General features: G+C 45.2%; 1 protein-coding gene across 5 annotated transcripts in view; it reads right to left on the reverse strand.

Moving 5' to 3' along the window:
- The window catches only part of NPAS2 (neuronal PAS domain protein 2), a 160,321-nt gene that overhangs the window by 28,761 nt on the left and 117,424 nt on the right, over positions 1-14,136 (reverse strand). For all 5 annotated transcript variants that reach the window (XM_043603143.1, XM_043603142.1, XM_043603141.1 and 2 more), the window contains exons 6-10: positions 13,838-13,958; positions 12,698-12,811; positions 1,875-1,993; positions 1,100-1,182; positions 230-336 (exon numbers count right to left, since the gene is read on the reverse strand). In XM_043603143.1, coding sequence (XP_043459078.1) covers positions 230-336; positions 1,100-1,182; positions 1,875-1,993; positions 12,698-12,811; positions 13,838-13,958 — 544 coding nt within the window. The remainder of the gene's footprint in view (positions 1-229; positions 337-1,099; positions 1,183-1,874; positions 1,994-12,697; positions 12,812-13,837; positions 13,959-14,136) is intronic.

Consider the following 14,136-nt stretch of genomic DNA (forward strand, 5'->3'; position numbering starts at 1 on the left):
TGGGAAGGTGCTGGGGGGTGGGAGGAGGAACAAAGTCAATTCCAGGTAAAAACTCAAACCACAGGGACCTCTGCCACACTCGTATATCATTTTCGAGGAAACAAAGTGTTCCTCCTCAAAAAGAAACCAAGTAATAAGTGGACTTCCAGGGCCCAAGAGTCCTGCTGCTGGGGCTCTGTGGAGGGTGCTGGGGGCCGTCAGGCCCTGGGGCAGGGTGTGCGATACTCACAGTGCTGATGGCACCTGGCCAGGAGCTCCAGATCGTCAATGTGGTAGTAGTCATAGCCTGAGGTCCCCAAAACTTCAAAAGGCAGGTATCCTATGATCGGAGGGGCTCTGCCAAGCAACGAGGATAATTCATCAGAAAGCAGGTCCCCCTGCCAGACTCACCGTGGTGGCACCTCAACACAGAGGGTACAGTCTGCATGTTTCATGATCAACACAGAGACCTCATTTCTCAAGAACGATGGCAGGACAGTAATTTTGCAATGGTTAAAACCAGAGAGGCTGTGTTTCCCAAAGCTCTCAACGCTTTTGGCATTTATATATTCAGTTTGCTTAGCATAACCTGCATTAAATAATAATACATTTTATCTTTACCGAATAATTAAAAACAGCTATCGATTGGGGCAGTCCAGTCCCAAAGCTTAACAAAAACTTAAAGGGTAGGGAGGGGAGAGTTCTCAGCCTTCAACTGTGAAAAATGTTACAGAAGAAAGAAAGAAGGTGAAGTTAAAGGGACAAAAGGGTGTTGAGAAAATTAAGAGAGGAGGTTCTCTCCCATCTGCCCCTGCCTTCCGGGGAACTGGAGAGGGTCCCGAGTGGGATGGGGGTGAGGGTATCCCAAAGATGTCCCTGGGATGTGGCACCTGGCTCTCCTGAGATGCTCTGGCCCAAACACGGATCATACCCATGGATGGGGCACTTGCAGTTGAAGGGAGGCCGCCTGGCTCTTGGCCGGGAACGATTTTCCCTGCTGCCAGAAAGCCCTTCTCCTTGAAGGGACAAGGCCCGACTTTTCTCTCCCAAGGAGAGCCTGGCTCATGCAAACAAACACTTGAAAAGGACCCAACCCAAATATGTTTTTCTTTTCACAAACCTGTGATCCAGAAATAAAAATTTCCATTCCAAGCTATGCCTTGAAGTGAATTCCTCTAAAGGTTCGTCAACTATGCACATTTCCTGTATTAGAAGGGAAAAAAATATTGCTTGGGGTGCCAGATGCTCACCCTAGGTTGGTTCAAGAACGCATGGTGGGTAACAGAAGTTAAAATCATTTAGAGCAAGTCTCCAAGTTGTGTTGGGCTGAAACTCATCATCTGTAGCTAATTTCAGTATTAGCTGATACTAAATTTATTTCACAAGCTGGGGAAAAATACCTAAGAGCCAAAATGCCACACCACTCCCTTCCCATTATCTGGAAGGGTGGTAAACATGTGGAAAATGGCTTTTCATCTGAATTTGAATGACTAATTTAACTCCGCATTCATGCCATGGATGTTAAAGCAATCACGGGTGAGAGAATACAGACAAGCCCTGGGTTTTGACACTTGGCCCTCACCTCGGCCTGCCCTGAGTGGTAGTAACGTTGGCATGAAAGGGAGGAGGATCTACAGAGTTACCAATGAGCATCTCTGCAGGCTGAAGGGCAGCTGATGCTGCCTTCCAGCAAAAGAGCTCCTGGGAAACCAGAGTTAGGGCAAGGGGCATGCGGCGCAGTTCACAGGTGCAGGAAGCAGACATTTCAACTTTTCAAAGTCAGGGGCAACTTCATTGCCATCTTATTCTTTCCCATAAAGACGGTTAGAGAGCTGTAACTAAACGTGACTCAGTTGTACTAGTTTCACACAACACGAGCTCTCCCAGGTACTTGCCTTTAAGAACTGTGGTGTTGCCAGACGAACTGTGGCGATGAAGCAGACCTCCTTTCCCAGCGGCACCCGGCAGGGCCTTGAAAGGGTGCCGTCAAAGCCATTACAAGAGGGGCTAGGCACTGGGGTGGGAGGAGACAGGCAGATGGGTTAGCCCTGTGTGGCACAGCAGCCGACCCCGACCTGGCATCACTGTCAGTCAGGGCTTCACGTACATTCACTCTCTTCATTCGTAAAACAGACACCTCCATGAGGTAGGGGCTACTATTATCCGCCCTGCACAGGAAACAGGAGGCGTGGCCTGTGAGGTAACCTGCTCACAGCCCAATAGAGTTGGAATCCAAGCACCAGCAGACTACCCTGCCTCCTGCTCCCAGTGGTCCTACAGGCACACAGACTGTTGTGCTGGGAAAAACATTTGACAAAGGGAGAAGAGAGCTTCGCTTTGCGGTATGGGCCCGCATTCTCACTTCGGGGTGTGTTCCCTAGTCAGACATGGTTTCTGATACGATGGGCCCCCAGCATTTGTTGACCCCCCCTTTCTACCCCTGGTTCTGGCACAGCACACCTGGGATCCAAGGGCTTTCCGCCCTGAAACTCCACATGGGGAGCCAGGCTGATGCTGGGTTTGGCCAGTGCTACTGAGGAGATGGCCTCAGGATCCAGGGTGATCCCCAGGGGTACACAGTGTCCCCCACAAACTCACTAGTTCTGTAGCTCTGCACAGGTGACAAACCTATTCATGAGTATCTCATATTCTCACAAGTCTGGGAAGGTGTGACCTTCCTCATTCTACAGATGAGGCAGCTGAGGCCCAGAAAGGTTATATGTATTAACCAAGATGGCTCAGAATCGAAATAACAGAGCAGGGACTCTAACCAGGTCTTCCGTCGCCAAGCCTAAAGTTCTTACAGGGCAGACGGGTGATTGCTCAGGGCTTGTGCCCACTACAGGGCTGAGAACAGGCCCCTACACACCCTCCGGGGAGGTGCCAGCTGGTGCCAGCTGCCATCTTCCCTGGGAGCTACGGAGATGACTTCACAGTGACTGGGGAGAACTGCTTTACCTTTTGGGCCAGGGAACAATTCTGCTATTTCAGGTGGAGTATGCTGGGTGGGAAAAAGAACCCTGTTAAGTACGAGAAAAGTCAATGGACTATGTATATGGAATTCTTGAACTCAGCTACACATAGGATTCCTTGGGACCTTTTACATGGCCTCCCAGATGCCCAGACGCCATTCTCAGATCAGCTGATCCAGGGACTCTGGCTGTGAAGCCCAGGCACTGGAGGTTTTAAAAGCTCCCCACACTTACTACCATGTAGTTAGGGTTTTGGATCATTATGCTAGATAATCTATACTACCTCTCTCTTTTTCAAATGTAGTTGATTATATCCTGAACTAGATCCTGAATTCTAACTACATTTCTGAACTTGTAGACTTAAACATAGTTGTGTTTTCCAATTTGAGAACATATAAAGCAACAGAAAATGAAATGCGTTCTAAAATGAAATCTGCAAGACTTTCTTTGGATTTTAGCTTTCCAATAATTTTTGTTTTATATGTTCGTAGGTTTCTAAGTGATTCTATAATGTGGTCTTCTATCCACTAACATGAATAAATTCATTTTACCAAACATATTCTCTGAATTGATTCACATAAATATTAATATAAATGTTTCCAAACATGAATATAAAGGGGCAAAGTAGAAAACAGTGGTCCCTGAGGAGTTTACAGCTGTCATTAGTTGGCTTAGTCCATTGTAGATTAATGTGGAGGGTGAGCCAAGGGACTCACTGAGGGGAGAGAAGGCAATCCCATAAGGGAAGGGTCTGCAGATGTGAACATCTGCATAATAAAAAAAGACATGAAAAAATCTCCCAGATGTGAAATACCCCCTCTGCTTGAATCTAAGAGACATCGACTGCCAAATAAAGACCTAATAAAATTCTCCCTACTCTTTCAGAAAACCTAGGACTTCGAAGCAAACTTCCAAAAGGACTTCCTGGAAATTTCTAGAGAAAGTCTCTCTCATTTGTCTCTAAACCATGCGCCTTGCTGGAATGATCCTTTTGGCTACCAAATTAATGTATTCTGTCAGTAAGTGCCTTCCTTGGTGATTTACCATGAGGAAGACAGGGAGACAGAAGGAGCGTGGGGGAGTGAAACACCAGCCCCTAATAATTTCTTCAAGGGGCAGAGACCACGGAAATTATGTGAATGTTCCGCAGAGCTTACTGCTGGCCTGGCTGCCTCCCAATGCAGTTGTGTATCACTCCTTTTATAACTTCTAAGGTTTTAAAGATGAAAATGCACCCCACAGGGGAAATTTCATTATTGCTTATAGCCTGCACTTGATAAACTAGATACTTTACAGAGGGGCCCAGAACCAAGCAAACTCCTCTTCTAAACGAGCTTTCTCCCCCAAAACCTTAAGCAGCTGAGGGCTTGATCAAAGGTGATGGTGAATCAAGGATGAAAGTTGTAACAGAGGCCAATGGGATAACCTTGGGGGAAGTCAAGGGGAAGAAGATACTTTAAACATTTTGCCAACCGCGATTCAAATGACTTTTATTCACAGCATGAGCCTCCTCACAGATTCCAGAGTCAACACATGAGCAAACTGCTCCCTGGGACTTCAGAGTAATATTTAGCACTTAGAATAACTTCTCTGGCACTTCTTATCCCAAGGTAGTTAAAAAACATTAATTAAGGATTTAATTAGTTGTTTCAATTTAAGTAATAGAAAAAACATATCTAATTACAACTGGCTTCCTGAGCCTCTCAGAAGAATTAACCAGTTGATGCAGACGCAGCCCTATTTATCAGACCTCTGCCTGCTTTCCCACTTCTTTCTTCCACCACTACAACACGCACACACGCACAGCATTCATGCCACAGATAAAAGCAATGATTTCTTGCTACATTTTTTGCCCTGAGGGTCATCTTACTTGAAATTGATCTTACTCTTGCCCAAAGCTAAAGAGACAGGTTTCCCCGTGGTAGGAACTGGATCTGGTAGTTCCCTGTTTCCCACACTGAGCAGGCATCTTGTATACACAGCAGGTGCTCAACATGTGTTTACTGAATGTGTCTCTGATGAGAGGACCTTCCATCTCACCCCTAAAACTACAGCTTAAGATCTAGCTGGGGAAGAGACCTTCTGATCCCAGCCTGCAACAAACACACAGGCCTCGAGACCCCACGGGGGCTCCCCTTCTGCAGCCCAGCCTGGTGCTGCTGGGGGCTGGGTTGCTGTGGGAGGGTGCCTACAGAACATGGTCCGGGGTCCCACCGGCACTTGGGCTGGCTCACTGCCCTACTGGTGCATTTACACTGGTCAGAAGGACCTGGGCAAGGTCTGCTGCAAATCAGTATATCGCAGTTGCCACTCGGTGAAAACAACACAAGTGCCCATATGGGTCTCAAGCTCGGAAACATTCAAGATGGTGCTCTGTGTTTAGCCTTCCTATTAAAACAGTCCATGGGGGTGATCAAGCCCTTCTTTGCTCCTGAACCTTTCATCACAATTTCAAATTTTAGAGACCCTGGAAGAATTCTGCCTTGGGCTTGCACTCTAGGGATTCTGAACACAAGAGAGCCCTGAGGTTCTCCAGAGAATAAGAGTGATTAAAGTCTGCCTCTCCTGGTGTCTGGGGTTGGCTTCCATCTCAAAGGTGACCTCTCAAGTCAGTCATGGAAAGAAGACAAGGATGTCTGAAAGGGCAGGGAAGTCTCCAGTGGCATGAGACATGTTTGCAAAGGGGTGGGAAAGAATGAGGAAGAAGCAGAGGTGGGGATAGTGAACATTAGCTAATAGCAAAGGAGTAGAAAGAAATGGAAAAAGATGTACCTATGGTTCCTCAGTACTGGTTCAGTCATCAGGCCTAAACAATTAAGTATTCTGATCAGAGATGGCCTGCTTATGATAAATTAGTTGCAACAGCTGTAGGAAAGCACACTAATAGTCCGCAAGGAGAGTGACAAATAGCTTTCTCAGCACTTCTTGGAACAAACAAAAATCAAAGCCGAAAGGTGTTCAGGAAGACATGAAACAATCAGTGAGGAGGCTTGCTGAGAGAAGAAAAACGTTCTCAAATCTCATTTATGATAACTGTCCAAAACGTCTGGGTTACAGTGTCAGAATGTTAAGGAAAAAGTGATTTCCTGAACATTCACGAGAAATCCTCTCCCTCTAATTAAGCACTATTTTCAGAGGCTTCCTTCTTCTCTTAGCAGTACGGTATGCTTTACCCGATGTGTTCTGAATAGCCAGGTTACTCGGTTCTTAGGATAGCAGCAGCAAAATAATCCTGCCCCGGTTTCTGGCCCAGAGCACCACCTAACTAGCTGGGGTAAGGCGTGGTTCTTTGCTTTCTTTCTGCCAGTTCTGTTTGGCATAAGAATGAACGAGGCTGGAGACAGGCTGAGAGCCACACAAGAAGGCTAAGGGTTTGCAATTTGCGAGATTGAAAAAATAACTCAGATGGGAAAATATACGTCTCACTTAAATATTTCTTCTTTTCCTTGGTGTTTGTTAATAAAAATGAGTATTTGGGGGGGCAGGAGGTTGTAAGGGCATTGACAAGATATCCACCAGACAGTTGTTGTGGACAGGACCAGCTGATTTTCCCCCTAAGGAAAGTGGACTTCGTACAGGATGTTGCCCCCTGTCCTCCATCTGGATGTCTTGTACACATTTTTTGTCACAATTCCTGGACAACCTCTACGGAAGCGCCCTGCTCCCAGGCTGGAACAAGCAGGAAGATGTGTTTGTGTGACCATTCCTCACTGCTCCATTTTAATATGGGCTCTAGATGCTCAAGCAAGACAATGACCTTGGGTAACACCTTGTTCTTTATTGCATTCTTATTTCCTCCACAATCTCATCTGGCAGCAATGGCCTCTGCTGGAGAAAGATGTGGTACTTCGATGTTGGGGGGGGGGGACACTCTGCTTCTTGCTCTTGGGGGCCTGTGACAGATAGATGAGACATTCCTTCCCCGAGGCTGTCCTTCCTGTGCTAAACTCACATCTCCATTCTCAGTGAGATCTGGTGGGGGTGGATTTGTTCCCCTAACTGAGAAATCTCAGTTCAGTTCAGGAAAACAAAAAACAAAACCCCTAAAGCCATAAAATGAGGCAACCTACAGAAATCCCACGGAACATACGGAATCAAGTGTTGTAAGCTAAAAAGCCTCCATTTCTGCCAGTATTTCAAATCTGGTTGTGTGGTTAGAGGCGAATAGGTAAAATGAGGGCAGGGAAACTTTTATACTCTGGTGTGTGGTTTCTGGAAAGCCCAGAGTGGAATGTTTGCTGAGGGTGACCTATTTGGAACCACACCAACAACTTTTGAAATACTGCTTTCTGGATTTCAGTCAGATGCACATTTAAATCCAAGTCTGGGGGAGGAGCAAGGGCTTACATAGAGGATTGCCTTCTTCCTGGCATGAACTTATCTTTCAGGAACTGGAACCTGTTTACTAGGACCCCTGAAAGCAAAGACTGTTCATTACGTCTTTTAAAATCACGTGGCTGATTCCTCTCCAGTAAGAGTGGTGGGCAGAGCTGTGGGACTTGGGTGGGGGGTTGGGAGAGGCCCCAGGGGCTCCTCTAGTTAACTGGACAAGGAAAAAAGATGGATTTGTTGGAGGTATTTTTAAACATCTGTTATGGGACAAACATAGCTCCGAATAAAATAATTTCATTTCACCCCTCTTCTGGAAATGATGTGCAGAGCAGAGGTAGACCAGGGACTGTTGCCATCAGTGGTGATTTCTGGTGCTCCTGGCCACATGGCCAAGATCAGACAGTAGGCTTTTTATAGGAAGAGGAGGAGACATGTGGTTCCGTATTCCAGCTCAGATTCCCTCAGGAAGCTCTTCACAGACTTGGTTAGAAACTGTCCTGAAGTGAAACAGTTCTAGGAAAGCTACTTTCTTGTTCCATTTCCCGACACATACTTCTTCACATTTATTAAAAATCTAGGTTAAAGATGTGAAGTCCCATCTTCACCTCCTCCCCACCCCAACCCCAGAACATCTGTACCAAATGATGAAGTCCGAAGGAGTGACCGAGATGTGCAAATACTGAAGCAGAGGAAAATTCCATTTGGTGGAAGTATTTAGGCGATGGTTGCTGTGTCTGTGCAGCCATGGTGCATGGAGGGGGGTACAGAGGTAAAGGGGTAAGATGGCACAATCAGCTGCTGAATCCGGAAATGTCCCACTGGAGGGTTTAATCTCATTAACAAGGGCAAAGGGGCTTTTGTGCCTCCCCACACCCCAAATTCCTAACTCGACCTACTTATACTGGTGACAGAGCCAGATGAAGTTATCTGAGTTAGCAGGCAAGCAGATGAGGGTCTTCATCTATGGGATTTAAAGGTCACCAAAAGCCCTCTCTGGATCAATGTCACCTGTCTTCCATGCCCTGAAGCCTACATGTTCCCCTTTGGGCCCTTTGGCTTAAGGCCCAAGGGTACCTACAGATGTGAGTTTTGAGTCACAGCCCGCACCTCTATCAGGCTCAAGGCAAATTGGTTGATCAGATGAACAAGAGGCAGGGAAGAGAGTGTGTCAGAAACACTACTGGCAGGGGTACCTGGGTGAGGGGCCTGGATAAGGACATCAGGGAGCACCCAGGGAGTCCAGGTGGGGAAGGAACTTAATGGGGGTGGGGGACACAGAATGGGGAGAGAATGGAGGCCAAAGATGACCATACACTGACCATGCACTGGTCAGTGACCTTTCAGTGCACACAATTCACAAATCACCATAAGTTATACATGTGCCAGTTTACCCAGCACGTACCACAGTGGATTTAATCTTTGCATCGGATTAAAGGCCAAAGAAGTAGTGGGAACCCTCCTGGAAGCCACCCCTCCATCTCTGGGGTGGGCTTTGGGGTCAGTGAAGGAGAGCTCTATTATTGGCTCTCAGTTTTGGAAAAGCCTCATTTTCCTGTGAGTCAAAAGTCAGGTCTGAGCTGGACCTCTGTCCCCTACCACCTGTACATCCAGGGCTAAGATCTCTGAGCCTCAGTCTAGGCCAACATACTTTTGTTGAGCCTTACTTATATACCAGGCATGGACTGCATAGGCCCAGGAAGGGGTGCAAAGAGCTCACAGGTCAGTAAATGTCACCATCCTTTCCACTCCATTATTGATAAAAATGAGAGCCTCGTATTTTCCTGACAGGTATCAAAAGAGAATGTGCCAGGCAATGCTCCATAAACTCAGCAGCCCTACAGAAATGATAGGACTTTCCCTGATAACGGACCAGGGTAGGGTTTCCTACATAGTTCTTTGAAGTGCGCACAGGGATTTTATTAAAATAAAAGCAACGTTCATAGTCATTTTTCTTCTACACATATTGCTTTGAAAGGTGTGCCATGCCTGGGGACTCAGGGAAGTTGCATGGGGTGGCTTGTGTACAAACCACATTTTGTACTCTCTGTATTTGGTGCTTTGACATTTGGGGCCTTGCTGACCTTGGAGAAACTGCTGCTTTCAGGGTTGGTCAATTCCTAGAAATAGGGTACGACTCACCTTCCAGTGCACCTTTCATAGGCAAACCAATCAATCTAGAGCTCACAGCCCAACCATACCCTTTATGGGGCTCTGACACTCTGGGCTACTATCCACTTGCCCTAATCACTCAGGTCCCTGAGAACTAGAGACAAACCCCTCTACCCAAGAGCCTACTAAAATTATTCAAACCCACCAAACTGAAGTCTGTTTATGCTGCCTCACTCAATCTTTTCTACAGAAACCACACTAGGAGGCTCCTGCCCACATCTCCTACTCGCCCTGCCTCTTGACCTACCCTGGTGCTTCCCTGTGTGGCCTCCACAGTGTGTTGTGCCCATCTTTAGAGATCTGTGAGCATAAACCCATTTGTTTTCAAACAAATCTTGGGTATCCTTAAAACAGCGTGATTCACGGGTGCGGGACATCTGATGTGCATAGGGACGGACATCATGTCCCAACAGCATGCCCAGTGGCAGGGACAGGCCTGTGTGCTGCATCTACATGTTTAATTTCAACATAGATTTGCTTTGCAACATAGCAAAGCACTGGGGTTAAGGGTAGGAGTTCAGGGTTAGAATGTGCACTTCTGATTCTTATGTGCATCAGTTTCCTTCTCTGTTAAGATGCGACGATGCCAATGGTACCACTTATAAGGTTGGCAAGAGGATTCAATGAGATTATCAATGCAAAGACTGGGCCCAGGACCTGGGAGTTAGGAAGCACTCCTAAGGTGAGCTATTTTGATTAACCCATTGTCCAATGTTTATTAAGAAGTAAACCTACAAAATCAAATTTGAAGTATTTCTTACTGTATGTTAAACTCTGTTTTATAGGTAAAAAATGAATGTTGATTTCATAGGGTTCCATCTTAGAAATTCATTTCCCTCTGACATTTGTTGTGGTCTATTTTCATCCAAGTGAGAATGATATTTCAGGTTTTCCACAATTACATTTGGAGACTCTTGCCTCAGGAAAGCCCCCCTAACTGGTTTGTTCAACGGGCTCTGGAAAGACACTCTGGCACTCTTGGCTTTAAATTTTCCACTTTTCGATACTGTGTGTTTATAGCAGTAACAGTTTCCAAAAAAAAAAAAGAAAAAAATCACACATAATTTCCACATATTCTTTCAGGCAAACAAACACTGTCTCAACGTGAAGTGAAAATAAAGCTTTGCTGGTTAGGAAAAAAAACCCCAGGTATTCACAATGAAGTCTGCCTCTTTCCTTGAAACCCTTTAAAATGTGATAAGCGACAGGAAGCTTCAAAGTGATATTCAGCAGCATAGTAAGGGAGAGTTGTGGAAATGTAAATGAACAAAGGATGGGACTGCTGCTCGGCAGCCAATCACAGGTCGGTTCCTTAATTAAGCGGTGCGCCGTTGTCATGGAGACACGTGGGAGCAGCATCCCAGAATTTCCACAGTCTTGGCACTCCGGGGGGCCAGGGTGCCTTCCCCTTCCTTGCACGCAGACACATGGGATGTTCTGCTATTCCAGCAGCTGGCATGATGGCCACAGCACACATTTTAAGCAAATTGCAAACCACTGCTTATATTAATTCAAGAATAAAGCTGTAGGAAGGAGCACCATTAACGTGAGGAGTACCATTACGATTCCTATGGAATGGCATTTAGTATCACAATAGGGTAGTGTTTCTCAAAGTCCATGACCCCTTTCATCAGAGCCCCAAGGTTCTTTCCAATTGTACAATCCCAGCCCCACCCTCAGATCTCCTGAACTAGAATCTTCATTTTAACAAGGTGCCTCACCCAGTGAACTCTGCACCAGGGCTGGCATCATGCTGGGTGTTCTACCAGGCGTCTCATAGGTCAATTTCTTGAGCTAGGCAGCCCAACCAGCTACCATTTACTTGTGTGGTTCATAAAACATTCATCTCTTGAGGTGTAGGAAAGCCTTTCAGATGAGTCGGGTTAGGCATGGTCAGGCTTTGGCTTTATCCTGTTTGACCCAGATTTAGGGCCCCACTTGTGAAAGCTGACCTGTCTTCACTTCCAACCACTTAGGAACCCTGTTTGGGTAGGTTCCCAAAGGGCCCCAAGTTAGCCGAGGAGCCCATCATCCAGGCACGGGCCCTGAACGTTAGGCTTGAAAATCACTTTGGCAGGACCAAAGTGTTTAGCATCTAGTTCAGGCTTTTAGACAAAGTATGTATATTTATGCAAACAACATACAACAGAGGATTGTTTGAGGGGGAAGGAAAGATCCTGGTTAGCTTCAGCATTAGGACTCGGGGCCATTATGTTGGCAGATTCTAACGGAAACTTTGGGTCTAATTTGGTGGGTAAATGGACTCCATCATGGGTCCAGAGGCTGCCCAGGCAGGGGAGCCATCAACTCCCTGGTGTCTCCACCTGCCCACCCATCATTTCTGTGCCTCATCTTCCTGTCTCTTTTCCTTTGGTATTTTTCTCCTTTCCTTCCCTCTCTCTCTCCCATCCCTGTAACTCTTCCTTCTGTTTTTCCCATCTTTGTGGTTTTATGAAATGTCAGATCATTCAAAGTGGTTTGTTTTGTGTTGAGGTTTGAGGAGTGAAGCAAACAAAAGGCAGGCCTTTCTGTGCTGGGCTCCACAGTGGGGCTGTGGGCTGGGGACTGTACTTCGGAATTTCCGCCACCAGGCCTGCCTTCCCATTTTCCCAGGGTCAAAAGGGAAACTGAGGGTGTCAGTCTAGTTTAGAGGTACAACCAGAGCTTGGACCATTAGTTATCTGGATAATTTCAGAGAGTAAGATTTTACACTTGGCTAATCTGCTTCATAATCCATCCAAATGTGGATTTTTCTGGCTCCTCATAAAACGGCCACTTTCCGTGCATTAGGGTCAGAGTGAGCAGAAGACCTATGTGCCAGACCCATGAGAACATGCTCACAGCAGTTCTGGAAAAAGGAGACTAAAGATGCAAAAACCAAGGTTATGGATCTTCATGTCACAGTGAAGCCCTGTTTGGCTGTGTGTAGGCTGAGCCTGTTCTTTATTAACTAGAAGCTGTTTCCCACAGTACAGAACTATTCCATCCGCCTGAAAATAAATACATGAATAAAGTGCATTTCAGTGGGACTTTGTGCACCGGCATAAACAAGTGTGGGAGTACGTTCTTCTCAAACGGGAGACAGCATTTACGAGCACAAAACGCATCTTGGGAACATGAAAATCCAAATGCAAATATGAAAAGCACGTATTCTCACTCCTCCTCCCTCAGGGATTCTTATGCCCCCGTGTGCACGTTTGCATGATAAAAGACACTGTCGCAATTATATGACAATTAAAGCTTACCATTGTTGTAAGAGCGAAAATTTCCTACAAATTTTATGTATTCATAAGTTGGAAATTCCTTTGGGTTCAAGCTGCCTCTGAGAAGATGGCAATAAAACTCTAAATCGTTGTCAGCTGGGCCGTTAAAGGAAAAAAAGAAAAAGGAACATGAATATGACACAGATTCTAGACTAAACAAGTTTATCTTTGTGTAACTCATGGGCTTTAGTCTACACACGGCCAGGACATTTCTCTCATTATGACTGACTTTTGGACATGGTTTTATAACCTTTGCAGAATAGGGGGTTTTCCCCCATAGTCTATATGGATATTTTTGCATTCCGTACTTGGGCCCAATTAGTCTTAATTTGCTCCCAGATGTCTGTGGTTGCTTATGTCGGCATTGATTAGTTCTGGTTGTTTTCATATGGTGTATTAAAATAAAGCTGCTCATATAGAGCTGCTCTCTTTAATTTAATCTTTTCACAATGCTTTGAAGTAAAATCAGATATACAACAGGACAAATTATTCATGGAAAATGGACTAAGGCTTGCACAAGCATGAGGCACTTGCGTTACCTCCATCAACGTACATGGTTCAGCAGGCACCGAGGCCGCCCTTTCCATCCAGGTTGCCAATTTTGAGAAAAACTTTAAAAATCCATAAAAACTGGAAACGTATAGAAATAACCAGATGACAGCCTCGGGAGAGGAGAATTTGGCGTTTTGACCTAACTATTCAGTTTTCAGTTGGATACTTGGCTATTATATACATCTAGCTTTACAGTGCCCTCTAAAATAAGCAAGTCGACTGTTCCCTGATTTTTTGCAGTGTTGATTACCAAAAGACTCTCATGTTAAAAAAAAAAAAAGAACTTGTATTACAGGCAAAATGAATTCTTATTCTTAAGCACCATGCTTTCAAATTTTCCACAGAGAAGTTAAATGTCATATGATTCTACTACATACTACTACTACATAAAACTCTAGTTTTAGCCTTAACTTTCAAATAAAATATACCTCTAAGGACTTTGGAAATACTCTGAGTCACAAGGAAAGCTGTTCTTAAAATTAGTTCTCCCTCTCTTAATTCATGCTAACCTCCTTTCCAAAGTAAAATTCTTATCTTTGTATCTTGTAAAACCAGTAAAGGTAAACTTACATTTTAAGTATTCTGGGGAGGGGGAATCTGTCACAAGCATATGGGAAGAGAGCATTTTATAAACTTCTGAATGTTCTTGTTCTGGAAGAAAATTTAACAAATTCTGATCCATGACATCTGACTGAAAAAGAAAATAAAGAACAAAGGTACACACTCAACGAAGATGAAAAACAAAAGCAAAACCAAAACCTGGACATTCAGGACCATTTAGAACTGATCTCTGAAATGAAAAGTCCAAGATCTGATTTTCCACAAAGACTCTCAGTTCCATCACTCTGTAATCCTGGATTATAATCTAG

Source organism: Prionailurus bengalensis, chromosome A3 (genome assembly GCF_016509475.1).
Source record: "Prionailurus bengalensis isolate Pbe53 chromosome A3, Fcat_Pben_1.1_paternal_pri, whole genome shotgun sequence".
Taxonomy (NCBI): domain Eukaryota; kingdom Metazoa; phylum Chordata; class Mammalia; order Carnivora; family Felidae; genus Prionailurus; species Prionailurus bengalensis.